The following is a 15,388-nucleotide window of genomic DNA, read 5'->3' as shown; positions in this document are numbered from 1 at the left end:
GGATTTTGTGCCTTCTCCTTTGCACCATTTTGTTGCATGTAGATTTTTTGCACTTCAGCCAAAATAAGATTGTTCTTATGACTTAGCTTCCAAATGTGTTGAAAGCGTATGTTGCCGTGTTATTTATTGTGTAGCACTCAAATAACTTTACATACCGAACCTATGCTAAACCAGAACTCATAAATGGCATCTCCTTCACTTTAACTTTCAAAGTATGTCTTAAATAGAAAGATATGGAGCAGCGGAGGGACACTAAAGTGCTCAGAGGGCTGGAGTACCTCTCCTATGAAGAAAGGGAAAGATCCCAGAGGGAACTGGGCTTGTTTAGCTTGGAGAAGAGAAAGCTTCGGGGAGGCTTCATTGTGGCCTTCCAGTACTTGAAGGGAGCGTATAAACAGGAAGGGAAACGACTGTTTACAAGGGTGGGCAGTGATAGGACAAGGGGGAATGGTTTTAAGCTGAGACAGGGGAGGTTTAGGTTGGATATCAGGAGGAAGTTTTTCACCCAGAGGGTGGTGACGCACTGGAACATGTTGCCCAAGGAGGCTGTGGATGCCCCATCCCTGCAGGCATTCAAGGCCAGGCTGGATGTGGCTCTGGGCAGCCTGGGCTGCTGAATGGTGACTTTGTACACAGCAGGGGGTTGGAACAAGGTGAGCACTGTTGGCCTTTTCAACCCAGGCCATGTTATGATTCTGTGATAAATCTGAAGCCCTACAGCTTGTGTTCTGCTTTAACAGCTGATCTTGGTGAGGGATGCAGACTAGATACCATGCTTTGGCAGGGTTATGGACATGGCTTCTATCTGACCCTGCTGCAGCACAAGAACCTTTCAGCCTGCTTTGACTGTCATCAAAATAGAGCCTCATTCTAAAAGTCTAAAATGAAACCAGAAGATAGTAAGGCTTTCTCTATGGGGGATGAATTTCAGAAGGCTGCAGAGTCCCACATGTGCTTTAAACAGGTGATGTTTCCAACAGCCCTCAGTGTGGGATTGAAAGCAGTTGTTTTATTTAGAAGGCAGGCAGTGGTTTTTGTGCTTTCTTTTTGGTCATGCATTTTGCATAGACTTTAACACACGTTTTGCTACTGCTGTGTATTCCTTTCACCTTCATGATGTGTTTGACTCTTTTGACTACATATTTTATCATACCTGTTCCTCCCTGTTTAGCTGTTAGTTCCTAAAGCAATTCATTCCACCCTACCAGGCATCTTCACAACAACCTGTTGGAAGGGTCTGGCTCAGACCAGCTGAATGTCTTTAAGGTGTGATGAGATCAGCCTGAATTTGGCTCTGTGTTGCCTGAGGGGCAAAAAGTCCTTTTGAAATAACTTGTTCCCTTTCTAAATAGGTAACTAGCCCAAAGCATTTCAAATATTTGTTCAACCCTTCAAATATTGGTTTAAGTTTATAAAACAAATTAACCTGATGTTCAAAGAATTAAACGTTTTGTACCTGAATGCTCTTCTGTGTCATTGGTCCCATAGCAATGACCCTCGGTACTTAGGTCAAAATGAAAGAGCCCTCTGGTGAAAACAAAATGCTTTTGCAACTGGGAGGAATCTTATCACTTATTGGCTGCACATATTAAAATGGTGCAGGGGTGTGTTGGAATTTTAGTAGTTTCACCTGGGAAGGCCTGTTCAAATCATAGTGCTCTTTAAAGCTGGTAACATGAGGCATTTTCTTCATGCAGAATAAAATGCAGAAGCCAGCCAGTGAGTGCTATAAATTCAAGTTGCTAAAAACCTGACAGCTCCCATTGGAGCCCTGTCTGCTTCCGTTGCTGTTTGTTTCCTGGATGTGGTTTGGAGCTCTGGTGGCAGGAAGTCGTGGTGTGTGCTGGGTCGGGGAGCAATAGCAGCCTGAGCACATCTGAATGGAGGGAAGTGTGGAGCAAGCAGCTCATCAAGGGGGGCTGAGAGCAGAGAGGGACCCACCTGGTGTGGGAAGAACTTCAGTGTTGTGAGAAGGGGAAATCCTTATGCCTAAAAACCTATAGATAGCTACATTGCTTATCTGTTGTCTATGTTTGAATTTACTTGCTTGTGTCTAACAGAAAAATAGCTTTTTCGAGATGTAGTTATAGCAAAGGTATTTGATCCTTGTTGTCCCTTTCCTGTTTCAAATGCTAACTCACTGAATCGCAAGGGTTAGAAGAGTTGGATTGGATTAAAGATCAGTGATTATTTGGGCTGGCAAGCAAAAAGTCATCACTTCCTTGTGCTTGAAAGGAAGGATACACATGGCAATGTTAAGTATTTTACACTTCTGTTTCTCTCAAGGAGTGGTGTCTTAAGCAGAGAGTACAGAAGAGATCCCATGAGCTGTCCAGCCATACAATTCCCCCCTTTATATCTCCTCCTTTGCTGCCACAGCCATTCCCAGACTTGGGTTTGAAGCAGCTTTAGGTGGGTGTCGTGGTTTGGCTATAGTTTGGTCATGGGATGGAGAGGTTTTTTGAACCCAGAGGTGTTTACAGGCTGTACCAACACCGGGGCCAATAGGGTGGGAGAGGCAGGAAAGTGCAGAGTGTGTCTTCCAGCAGCAGGACCACCTTATGAACCTGAAACTATTACCTGAGATGCTGTTGTTCACCAAAACAATTCTGTTTAGAGCCAGAACAGAGCAGGTCGCCATGCAGTCTTTTACTGCAAGCAAAATATACCACATCTAATTTACAAGCATATTGTTTGGGCTGCTGCTGTCACCGTGTGACTACATTTCCTCCAGTAAGTTAATGATTTCTATTTCTATTAGAATATAATATGGACATTTCAATGTAAGGTGGGAAAGGAAGAAATCAGAGCTTGGGGTAATGACATTAAGTGCTTAGGCGTACAGACAGCTTAAATGGACTCACAGCTGCTTAACATGTGCCCTCTGCCTGAACTCGTTTTATCGCTCCGAATCTGACTTCTCTCAACATATAAAAAGTTGATGTGATTGATTGCTGGTTATACAATACTTGTCAGGGTGAACTGAATCACTGTGTATAGGTTCAAGAATATAGAGAAATAGAGCTGGAAGAAAGAGTCCTGACATTTTTTCCCTTTTCATTAAGCTCACTTAAAGTGCCTCTTTTTGTTTGCTGGAGTTCGTGGTTGCTGGTTTTGCTAAACAGAAATTGCTGAATGATTTAGAGAACATCTCCGCTCTTTTGTTTGGATTTCATTTGCAGAACCAGTTAGAGTTATAAAGCTGTCAGCTGAGGAACATTCTATATGTTCTGTCACTGAGGGCCTCATGTACATCATGTACACAGTTCATATTTTTCTCATCATTTTGTGTGACATTTGGGTTCTCCAATACATATTACTGTGCTGCTTTGCACCAGCGGGCAGAACACGGCCATCCCTGCAGCTCCAAGGCCTCCTTTGGAGCAGGAGGAACCTTCAAAGTAATTACAAAATCCCATTGCAGATGTAGCAGAGTGTTGTCTGAGTGGCTTCGTGCTGTTATTCGGGCTTTCTCTGGTGCAGGGTTTGCTGGAGGTGCACTGGGGCTGTGTGAGCACAGCCAGCTGGGGCAGCCGCAGTAACCTGCAGCAGAGCTGCCTTGCAAAAAGGTGCACAAAGCAAATTAGTTTGGGAATGTTTGAATTTTTTTTGGTCTAAAGATGACTAAGCACTGTATGGAAGGAGTGAATGTCATTCTGTAAGACGCATTTCTGGCTGAACATATGCCTGAGAGTGAGGAAATGTTAAGCTGAGGAGATCCATCACTGCTTTATATTTGTTACTTTGGGCGAGTTGTGGAGTTTGCCTTAAAACTGCCAACATGAACCACACTTCCTGCCATGAAAGCAGTCAGGAGCTTTTGATGAATCAGAATATTATCTTTTGTTCCCACTTGTATCCCAAAGCTAATTATAGGAAGATCTGAGCGTATAGGTACAACAAATACAGTGATGTTGTAAACATTTTCCAAGGCAGGAAAAGCATGAATCATGACACTGTACATAACTTGAAAGCTGGAGCTGGTCGTGGATTTGCACGTCGTGCTCATGTAGGGTGGAAGGGAGGTCGGCACTCCCAGGCTGGCCTGGAATTCTGTGAGTCAATTAACAGAAGTCAATGGCAGATTTTGTGGAAGCATGAAGGAAATGCAGAGTTTGTGCAGGGGATTTGTAAAGATGTAAGAAGTGAAATGTTTTTGTCTCGGTATGTTGAGAGGAAGCCAATAATCTCCAGTTCTATCTTGCAGACTTCCAGTAATGGTTTTAACTCCCAGTATTCCAGGGGGAAATACTGATTCCTAAAGATGGCTTAAAAAATAAAAGGGAAAAAGGGGGAACGTCTTCGCCTGAACAGATTTTCTTTTGATTCAAAAATTGCAATTTTCTTTAAAGCATTTTAGGGAACATCTCGATGTTTAGCTGAATTCTCAATAGGAAAGTAGAGCAGCGTAAAACCAAAGTGAGTTATAAATTCTGTTCACATAAATCACAGCATTAACCTTATAAATACGTGTAAGTTGGTTATTACTGAATGACATTTTATTGTAGGATACCTTGCTAGCTGCCTTAATTTCAAAGCAAATGCCAACCACAACTCGCTTTGTGCCACATTCACTCTTTAGCATGGAGTGTGGAAACACAAACAGCTTTTATGGAGTTGTTTTTTACTAAACAGTCGACAGGTTTTAATGTAGGGTCTTAAATTATAATTGTTATTCAATTTTTTGCACCTTCTCCATAATGAAGGCACACGTGATGCTATGAAAACTCATAGCAGAATTAAGGGGAATGTTGCTAATTCAGGAAGAGATTGCACTTTAATGTCAGAGACTTTAAGAATGCAGAAGCTGTGGATGGAGTTTTCTTAAGGAACTCACTCTGAGGAGACCACGTGAAGCTGGCAAGTCACAGAATCACAGAATTATCAAGGTTGGAAAAGACCTAGAAGGTCATCTAGGCCAACCATTACCAATACTTCCCGGCTAAATCATATTCCTCAACACAACATCCAAACGTTTCTTGAACACTCCCATGTTCGGTGACTCCACCACCTCCCTGGGCAGTGCATTCCTGTTCTTTCTTCATACCAGCTGTGTTTGGTCAACCAGTACAGCTTGGGCTGAGGAAGGACTCAACATGAGCCAGCAATGTGTGCTCGCAGCACAGAAGGCCAACTGTATCCTGGGCTGCATCAAGGGTGGGGGGATGGAGCTATCTGAGCAAAGCATTCTATGATTCTGAGTGGGAGAGCAGCAGGCAGGCCAAGAGGAAGGTAACAAAAAGCTTCTTCCTTAGTCAAACCTATTGGAATTACAAGGTAAACCACCTTCCTTGGGGATCAACACACATCCGTTTTTCATTTAAGAATTAATCTTCAGTTTCACTAGTCTTTCCTATAGATTAGGGAAAAATGCACCTTTTCTAGCTGTATATTTAGTTACGTTCCATTTTTTCTTGTCAGGATAGGTACATCACAGGGAAGCTGTCACATGAAACTGAGCAGACTAAATATACTCGACTGAATGACTCCAGCACTGTCAACACGATCCTCTGGTGTAATTAAGAAAGGAGATATCTCAAAGCTTTACAGTATTCAAGAAATATCAGATCGTGCTCATTCAAAAGGGATGGAAACACTCTTTTCCCAGTGCAGACACAAGTATTATGTTTCAGTCAGGACTGCCTGCCCTGGAGTTCAGCACATCCCAAGAGCTGCACTTCCTTGTTGTCATCACTGTTGAATTTCACCCTCTTTGGAAGAGTCATTCAAATCATTTTGTAGAATTCCAGACCTTTCCTTTCATCGAGATGTAGATAGGAGAGATAAAAATGAAGTGTTTGTCCTTCTGCCTTTGGAAGTATTTCACCTACTTTGGAGATGGTTGCATAATCTTATGTGCTGTTCTCAAAAAGCTCTTTTGCCTGTACGTTTTGTTGTATGGACAATTGGTGTGTGTTATTGGGAGCTCTCAGGTATACTGAAGGCAGCTGAGGGTGAAGTGCTTCTAGTGATAAGAGACTACCAAGGCTAGCTCTAAATCTGTGATTCTAGTAGAAATGTGGGAAAGACATTGGGCCTATTTTGTTGCATCCAGCTCAAGGAGGCAACACGGGGTTCTTCCCAATCTCCACAGTCTAAAGGAAGAGTTTGAAAGATTGGGTCACTACTGAGTGAATCTGCTTAAATACCATGGGCACAACTGAAAAACGTGGACAAACCTTGCTCTGTGATACGGCGGCCACAGTATCTGTGTTTGCTTAAAGCTTCTTCTAAGAAAATGCATGGTGCTTTTTTTCTTTCTTTTTCCTGTTGTGTGCTTGAAAAGAACACAATCTGTTGGCAGTGTGAGGGAATCTCAGACCACTTCACTACTGAAAAGTACTGCTATGAACAAATCACCCTGTGCTCTGCTGTAAAGATAATCTTTCTGTATTCTGCTGGGAGGCTGATGGGGAGGAATATCATTAGAGCTTGAATGATGTGCATTGTCTGTCCCACCCAAGCTTTTCTTTTTAGGGATTTTAAGAAAAGACTTCAGTGGGTTCCTTTGCATAAGGATAAATTTAGCAATAGAAAACAGACCTGCAGGTGGGGGGATGCAATTGCACTGGTGCCTTCAACGGGTGCTGGGATTTCTGCAAGAGATCTCTGCAGGGACAGGCAGAGCACAGAACAGGTTCTGAAATCTGGGATAGTATGGTGAATTACGGGCCTGTGGGTATGTCCTAAATGTCAGAAGGGGCAACTTTCTGTTCTGAATCGCTACTTTGGGGTTTTTTTGTTCTTAATTTTCTTCCATCTGTAATTTTATGACCCTTTTTTTTTCCACAAAGGGTACAAAACTGGACTGATAAAATCAATTGAAAGAACTTCTTGGTGTTTAGGGATTGCCCCTGCAATGTTTGTGCTGTCAAAAAGTTGGGGCAAACTTCTGTGCAAAAATAAGTCCTAAAAGGCTGTTTTGCAGGAAACAAGCAGATCTGCACCTGCCCCCACACAGCTGCACTCGCTGAGCTCTGGCCTTACACCCTGCCTTGTGGCACTGTATTGGGAGGCATGGGGAGAGCTGTCAGTCTGCTGTACCTTGTGCCTGCCTTGCAGGGGATGGAGGCTCTGCAGGTCCCTGCTGCTGGACTGTCCCATTGAGCTCCTGCCATTGCTGGGAAAGAGCCAGAGCCACCACCATTTTTGCTGACCTGGCAAAAGGCAAGCTTGGATTTCACCCTCTGTGTCTCGCTGGTGTCTAGGTAAATTATATTATTTAAAGCTGACCAAAAACCTGTGAAGGACTGGGGGGGTCTACAGTCATGACCTGCATCTTTCCCATTTTTGTGGGGCTAATCTATAGGAAAACAGCACACACTGAATTCGCGGTAGGATATACAAGTGTTGGGTAAACCTATGTTGGTCATTCCTGGACAATGTGCCCCAAAGCCCCTTTAACTCCATTAAAAGATGGTTACAAACTACTTTTTGATATAATAACCCAAGAAACCCATGTGCAAGCAAGTTGCTGTAGTTCGTGGTACAAACCAGCACATGGAGCTCGGTGCAAGTACAGAGTGTATGGCTGCTATGGTGATTAAAATACATAAATAACAAAGATAAGTATGGACCCCATTAGAAATTCATTACTGGCAGCCTCAGCGCGGCTGCGTCCCATCGCCGCAAGCAGCCCAGGGCTGTGCTCCAGCACAGGGGTTACGCAATGGCCCCGCACTACCTTGTCAGTGAGCAAATCCGACCCCAAACTGGCAAACAAAGGGCTTTTGTGCACGTTTTGTAGCTCAGCAAGGATCAGTGGCCCCATGCAAGTTTTCAGCAGGACGAGTTTAGTGCTGGCACACCTGGGAGGGGATCAGGAGGGACGCGAGGTGCGGAGGTCCCGGTCCGATACCGGGCGCAAAGCAGAGAAGGATTAAATGTAGCTCCTGCTTACCTGGCTCTGTGCGTGCAGATGCGCTGCCGAGCGCCGGGCTGCCCTATGGTGTAGGTCGCTGTGAGCTGGGCTGCTGGCTGCCAGCTTGTCCCGCAGATCCGCAGGTCCCCTGGCTTGGCATCCTCACCAGGACGTGGGCTCCCGCCGGCTCAGATGGCTCCTTCTCCTTCCCTGTGCCCCTCTACCATCCTCCTGCGGGGCTCTGCCCTTCTGGGTGCCGAGCAGTGCACTTGTCCAGTGAGCTCTTCCAGGAGGGATTGGAGCTGAGCACAACGCCGTGGTTCTGTGAGCGCTCCCTGCCCTCAAATCCCGGTGCGAGCACTGGGAGCCCAGCAGCTCGTCATGGTGATCCGAGTTTAACTTCAGGGGGGAGGGAGAAAGTGCAAAGCAAACTGAATGCTGTAGTGGAGGTTTCTCTCTTCCCCCACTGGGCCCCTTGCCGACTGTTTTTATTGATTTCAATCACTGGAGGCTAGCGAGCTCGCAGAAGAAACACTGTGTAATGTGTTCTTTCCTGGCTTTCATTAAAGAAACTCAATGCAGTGCGGTCACGCTGCCGAGCGCGCCTGGCAACCTGCCTACACCCTGTGGTACCTCTTTCATTGGAGGAGATGGAGCTCGTGGTTTGTTGGGTTTTTTTTGGTTGTGTGTTTTTTTTACCCCCCCCTCCCTCCAGCACTGATTTCAAAACAGCTTCTCCTCTGCCTCTACCTTCACTGAGCCCACAGCCAGATAGAGCTGGGGGACAATGGTGTGATAGCAGCACCGGCAGCTGTGAGAGCCTCAGATGCTTGTGGATATCCGTCCGTGCACTGCTGGTTATGGGGGGCTGCTGGTGAGCCACAGGGATGTGGATACAAATGCTTCCCCGGGGTTCCTTTTTGTTTTCTCCTTATTTCTCTCTTCCCCTGATTGGTGAATGTGGTTTAATTAAGGGTTCTTACCCTTAGTAAGCGAAATCCTTCTGCAAATATGCGAACATTCCTGGCAGTGCTGGGGTTGCAAATGAAGCAAAACTGCATTCCCCGAGCTGCAGTCGTGCCGTTGTCTTAAACATTTGTGTTGCATTCAGGACTCTGATACTGGTGGAGAAAAATGAGAAATGGTCCTAATTTATGCTTTCGAGCTTCATCTGTTACAGTCTGTACTTTATAGGAGCAAACAATCTGTAAAGTGAAGCGCAACAAGCTCCTTTTGTAAGCCTTACTGCTCTGCTTTCATTTAATTTAGTAAATAGTCGGATTTCTTCTTATTCAGCAGTTCCTAATGATTACACTTGATGTGCTCTTTAGAATGGGGTGTAGGTCTATGAAACACGTAAAGATCACATCGCTGCTCATTGTCTGATCTCAAGGTGCACCCATTGCAAATGACAGCTGCAAATTCCAGTGCCCCCTGATTGCCGTGCCTGTGTGTGTAAGGACATGTTTGTTTTGCTCTTAACATTGACACAACTGCTAAAAAAAAACCCTTTCCTGGATCAGGAAGATAAAAAGCTTGTTCTTATTTAAGTCTGGCTTCCTGCAGAACTTGTTTGAGGCTTTTCTGCCTGGGTTGCATCCACACAAACCTTTCCAAATCAACCCAGTGTAATGTATTCCCAGCGTTTCTGTTGCCAAGATCTGAGATGTCAACAACAGCTGGCTTTCGTGAAAAATGTTAATTATTTCTTTGTACGATATATAATTAAAATAATCTCCCTCTGTAAGTCCCACGGAGATGATACAAGGAAATGCATTTCTACAGCCATTCTCTTTGAATCAAAGCTTGCTTTCTGCGTGGCAGTGAAATGTTGGATTCCCTTTGTTTTCGTCAGGTGCTAAATGATAGAACGTAGTTATTTAAATCCAATCTGGCTCTGAACTATTTAGCGTCAGTTCTAGAGCTGTGGTTGCAGCACGGCTCTTTGGCAAGCCTCAAAGAGTAAATCATTTGTCAGCCTTTCTTCCATGAACCTTGCATCGAAGGATTTACCATCTTTTCTTCTTTGTGGGTTTGGACCTGTGGTTATAGATTCTGCTCTTTGCAGTGGAGCTGGCGGATGGCCGGGTATCGATCGGGCTGTGTGTGTTGTGTGTGATAGAAACAGCGTTCTGTGTGCTGCTGTGATAGGCAGGGCACACGTGGGCAGGAGGCTGTGGGTAGGCAGAGCGCGTTGTGTGAGGGGCAGCAAACAAAGCCCCTTTGACGTTGCTCTATATTAAAGGTTATGAAATAACATCGGCTTAATGAGCAAACAGAGCGGCACAGTGCTGCTACTGTGAAGCAAGCTGTATCCCCGCTCCACCTTGGAGTTGACAAATGTGAAGCCTTCTTTATAAGCCTTATTTGTCACTGTCGGGCATGCTAAAATCGATTCCCCTGCATTTCTGATGCTGCTTGCTTTGCTGCTGTGCTGGCAGAAGGAGATATCAGCCCTCTGACTTCTGGAGGAATGGAGCTCATTGGTACTAACAGTCACTTCAGTTTCCTTCCTTTCTCCAGCCCTCTTCCTGTCACCTCTGCCAGGTTTCCTCTTCCATCACCTCTCTGCTTTTCCAGTCCCTCTCACTGTTAGGGTTGGTATTCCCGGTTTGGAATTGCTTAGCAAGATTGCTTAATCAATCATAGAATCATAGAATGGCTTGAGTTGAAAAAGACCTCAAAGATTTCAACTCCCTGCTGTGTGCAGGGTCACCAACCAGCAGCCCAGGCTGCCCAGAGCCACATTCAGCCTGGCCTTGAATGCCTGCAGGGATGGGGCATCCACAGCCTCCTTGGGTAACCTGTTCCAGTGCGTCACCACCCTTTGAGTGGTGCTGCTACATCCTCTGCTCCCTTCAGTTTGCAATGGTTCCCCCTTTATGAGAGGTAAACTCATTCCTAAAGACAACCTGTAAAGTATTTAAAATACATGCGATATCTCCAGATAATGGATAATAATGGAAAGTGTTATCTGATCTCTAAAAGTGCCTGTAGAGTTTTTGAGTCAGATGTCTCAGCTTATTTATTTATGCTGTATTATGCAGCCTACATGCAAACTGGAAGTTTCGAGGCTGGCACTGCTGAAAGGCTCTATTGGCAGTCGCAGACCTTTGCGTGCAGATTGATGTAGTGTAGGCTGAACTCTTGCAATTTGCTTGAAGGTGTCTGAGCTCACGGCTTCTTTCCCTTGGAAGTACGACAGCGATTTTTCTGAGCACATACGCTCAAGATCTGAGGGCTCATCTCTTTCTCAACACACGGCACCCAATGGCAGTACCCCCTTCACTGCACCTTTTCAGGCCTTCTGGAATACTTCCAACGGAAGGCTCCCACCTCCTTAATCATGCCAGAGCTCTGCCTCTCCTCTCAGTGTCACTCATTCAAGTGCACTGACCTGGCCTGACCTCATGGAGATGGAGACCTAATGAGCCCACGGCCCAAGGTGCTGCGGGAGCTCTCTGCAGGCTTTGCACATAAGCGAGCGTTGTGGTTTTCTTGTACGCACGTGTTTTAAATTTATCACGTCAATAAACAAGTGTATGGCACGCTCAAACAGGGACTTTACAATGGCGCAGCGAGGATAAATTGCAGCGCTACAAATTGCGGTGTCACGTTATAAATATAGAAGGAGACAACGTGGGATATTTATGGCCTCAGCACAATGGAGTCCCCTGTTGGTTTTGGGGTTTGGTGGTTGGGTTGCTGTTTGTTTTTCTCTGTGTTGTTTTTAATTTAAATGATGAACTATTGCTAAAAATCAGCATCTGAATGGCTCACAGACTTTGGACGGGTCTATTAGAACAGCAGTCACACTAATGGTGCAGGGACAGCAAGATGGAAACAGTGCTGCTGGCCTGAAGGAGAGATGCATCAGTAGAGCTCCATAGCAGAGGGACTTTAAGCTGAAGGAAAAACAGTGAGGCTTCCCATTTCATTGGGTTTGCTTTGGGTTTGCTTGCTTTTGAGTCCCACATTCTGGGGAAGATTGGTTTCTGTTGTGCTGTTTTGTGTTCGTTTTATGATTGTGGTTTTTTTCTTTTAATTATGTTAAAACTAACCTTGGCTTCAGTGGAGATCGTGCTCCCAAACTCACACATGTAATGAACCAGCTGAGACTTGAGGTTTTCACATTAAAAACCAGTCAAGGACAGATTGTGGTACACAGTGCTAATCACGGATCAAAGTGCATCTGCAACAAGAGATGTCTGAGCAAACTGCAGGACGTGTGCTGGGAGCTCCCAACAGAAGCTCATGAGTCTCATTTTGGATGGACCAAATGACAGTATGTGCTATGGGAAGGGGACCTTGAGCTGCAAATCCTCACTCATTCAGCCCTGGAAAGGTTCCAGCCCCAAAAGGAGAACAATGCTCGTGTTTCAGATGGCCTGCAGTGCCCCAATTGTTATGCTGGAAACAAGCATTGTGAGGGCCTGGTATTTATGTTGGGACCCACTTATGGGGAGGGAGCAACTTGTTTTGTTTTTAATGGAGCAGTTGGGAGAGGGATAAAAAGCTTTTTGATAATGTGAGGAATGCGTGGGGGAGGGGAAGGTACTGAGATAGCAGTTACTGTAAGTCCGAAGCAGCAGAGGCCTCTTTATCAGAGCAGCTCTAATGATGTGCCACAGGCACTTTATTTGAAAGCTTCGTGGCTTGCAGAAAAGTAAACAAATTCATTACATGATTTTTCAAAGCAGATTAAGCGCAGTGTGCCGTCTGTCGGGCAGCTGCTGTAGTCATCTTTTACAAACACTTCATACCCGACCACCCTCAGTGCTCCCAGGGCTGTGTTCTGGGGCTGTTATTTCAGGGTGTCCCACCATGGCTTTTCCAATTGCTTCCTGTAGAACAGTTACATACTTACCTTCACCTGATGGTATTTCTTCGTAGCACGAGGTATGAAATGTTACCTACACAAATGCAACATACGTTGGTTTTTTGGGGTGGATGCTGGCTTTCCGTAACAAGAAATGAAAAGCATTTCAAACCAAACAAAAAAAGTATATCCTCTTTACTGCCATTTATTCTGACATCCACTTTCGCATCTTTTCTTGGTCTTTGAAAAGAGAGAGTTGAAAAGATGGGTCAAAGTAGGCTTGGCTAATGCAGGAATTGACACTGAAACAACATGTGGTCCTTGGCAGGTGGCTTTGCCAGATCAGACTGCATTCAGGTGCTTCCCTGTTTACCTGGCCTTGCTTTGAGGGTCAGCTTAGCAGCAGGTGAGTGCTTGGTGCTCATGCCTGGGAAGCATCAACCACAGCAAAGGCATCACAGTTCTGTTTGGGACCATATGAGCTCGTAACTATCAGGCTGGATGTGACTCTGGGCAGCCTGGTCTGGTGGTTGCTGACCTTGCCCATTGCAGGGGGGTTGAATCTGGATGATCTTTGAGGTCCTTTTCAGCCCAGGCCATTCTGTGATTCTCTGATGATCACCTAAGCTAGGAATTAGTGCCATCCCTTTGCTCTTCATCCTGGAAACATTCAAACCCAAAGTAAGAGTCTCATTTGCAAAACTTCATGGGGTTTTTTCTGTTGTTGCTCAATTGTTTCTGAGAAGCGGCACAGGAGAGCTGGTTTTGCTGTGTCCAAATCACCACCGCCTCCTGAGGTCCGTGGGGATACCCAGAAGGTATTTCTCTGTATATTCATGGAGGTCTGTGCAAGGTGATGATCAGAGTACTCAGAGCACTGCAAAGGTTAGATCTCTTCAGAATACCCAACAGATCTGAAGGACTGGTGGATCTGATATTTGTCCTTGAAGAGCATCACTGAGGAGAAGCAGTACAGGCACTGCTAGTTTTGGACTGCAGAGTGTTTGTACAGGAAAACAAAACGTACTGAGATGTGGAAATCACAGGGGGATGTTGAGTAACAGCCATTCAGCTGGAATTTTTCATGCTTCCAGTTGGTACTTAACAAACCAGAGGGACTGCTGCCTGGAAAGACAAATGAGCAGTGCTGGGAATCACTGGGGTATGCCTCGGCTTGTTGTGGAGCAGCACTTTGTTTCTCACCCTGATAAACTCAGTGTGTCTGCTGAATGCTCCTCTCCTGTACGTGAAACAAATGTTTTCATTTCAGTATGGTTATGCATGTATTTTTAGTGACTGGGTTTTCAAGATGAATTAAGAACTGCATTGTCTGAAAACATGTAGAAATTCCAACCTTTGTGAGTTCTATGTGTAGATGTGTTTATGCAGGATCCTGCATATGTTTACCCAGGGTTGCCAAAGGATCTCCAAGAGGTATGGGAAGAAGATGGTAGACGTCACATCTTCCCTTCTGACAAAGGGGAACTCAGGCCTGTGGTTGGAAGGCTGAGGTTTTCTCAGTCCAGGACAGTGTGATCTTACAGTCCCAGTCCTAAAGGAATGTTATTCCCATATACATGTGTATGTGCTAAAAAATTCCATACCCTCCCTCCACTGTGAGCAGCCTCTGCTGCTCATATCCCTTCTTATTACAAGAGCACAAACAGCACAATAAATCTTGGAAATATGTTTAGTACCGAGCAAAGGAAGTGCTTGCTTTGATTGCTGTACTGCTGAGATGGGTGTTCTCAACTATAGAGGACAGAAAAGGCCTCTGCAGACTTCTGCAAGAGCAGCGTTTACAGTTCTGTGAGCTGAACAGTGTAGAAGCTTCACATTGGTGTATGGTAAAATTATGAAGCCCGAAGCTGCTGGGTTAAAATATTAACTGTGCCCTCCCTTCAGTTGCATTTATGAATGTTTTGTTCACCTTGTTATAGAAACAGAATCACTTGATTTAAGTATTTATTGTTTCAGGCAGCAGATGAAGAGGAAGATCTTAGCCCAGAGGAAAGGAGGAAATTGGAAAGAAAATTGAAAAAAGAATGCAAGAAAGAAGAAAAAAAGCTGATGAGAGAAGCCGGAATCTCTACTAAGAAAGCAGAACCCAAGAAGCTGTCAGGATCTGAACTGGCTCTGGCCTATTTAACCAGGTAATGCTGCGAGCAGCACTGCAGGTGCTCTGTGCAGAAGCAAACTATAAACCATGCCAGGAATCCTGAACAAGCTGAACCAAGAAATAAAGTGTTAGAGGAAAGTGCTGCAGTTAAGTAATAAGCTAAAGCTTCATTCCAGTTGACACCCTTTCACCTCATTTTATGTATAGCACAGTAACAACTGAAGAATGTTGAGTACGGCACAAACATTTTATAGACAGACAGCTCCTGTCCCAGAGATCCTGTACCTGATATATAAATATCCCTGGATTAGCTGCACTCACAGAGATGAAGGGCATATTATAGAAAAGGTTGCATTGAGGTTGAACTAGTTTTATGTGCGCTGTTTTAAACAAAGGAGATTTGGGTGTTCTCTCTATGTAAGCATATTGCATTATAGAGTCCTCACTTAACCTAATGCGTGATATTTGGATATTTGTAAAGTAAGACACAATTATGCCACCATTTTAAAGTGAATAGTTTATGGTGCCTTAATTCTGCATACCAAAGTATACAGGGAGTCCAGTGGCCTATTTCGGATCGGAAGCAATT

The 15,388-nt window shown here is 44.8% G+C and overlaps 2 protein-coding genes across 13 annotated transcripts in view; one reads left to right on the top strand and one right to left on the bottom strand.

Annotated features, from left to right (window-relative positions):
• Positions 1–8,452, bottom strand: part of GPR146 (G protein-coupled receptor 146) — a 31,673-nt gene extending 23,221 nt beyond the window's left edge. For 3 of the 6 annotated variants that reach the window (XR_014933781.1, XR_014933783.1, XM_085513854.1), the window contains exon 1: positions 7,901–8,426. The gene's annotated coding sequence lies outside the window, so the exon portion shown is untranslated. Of the gene's footprint in view, positions 1–7,900 lie in introns of all 6 variants that reach the window. The other 3 variants (XR_014933780.1, XM_015876526.3, XR_014933782.1) reach the window with 2 other exon arrangements.
• The window catches only part of CHLSN (cholesin), a 91,762-nt gene that overhangs the window by 58,932 nt on the left and 17,442 nt on the right, over positions 1–15,388 (top strand). For 4 of the 7 annotated variants that reach the window (XM_085513858.1, XM_085513860.1, XM_015876534.3 and 1 more), the window contains one exon: positions 14,658–14,833. In XM_085513858.1, coding sequence (XP_085369984.1) covers positions 14,658–14,833 — 176 coding nt within the window. Of the gene's footprint in view, positions 1–8,582; positions 8,736–11,938; positions 12,147–13,715; positions 13,923–14,657; positions 14,834–15,388 lie in introns of those variants that run through there. The other 3 variants (XM_015876535.3, XM_015876536.3, XM_032447610.2) reach the window with 3 other exon arrangements.

Source organism: Coturnix japonica, chromosome 13 (genome assembly GCF_054131305.1).
Source record: "Coturnix japonica strain WE chromosome 13, WE-NBRP24, whole genome shotgun sequence".
Lineage (NCBI taxonomy): Eukaryota > Metazoa > Chordata > Aves > Galliformes > Phasianidae > Coturnix > Coturnix japonica.
This window is presented reverse-complemented; position numbering and strand designations above follow the sequence as displayed.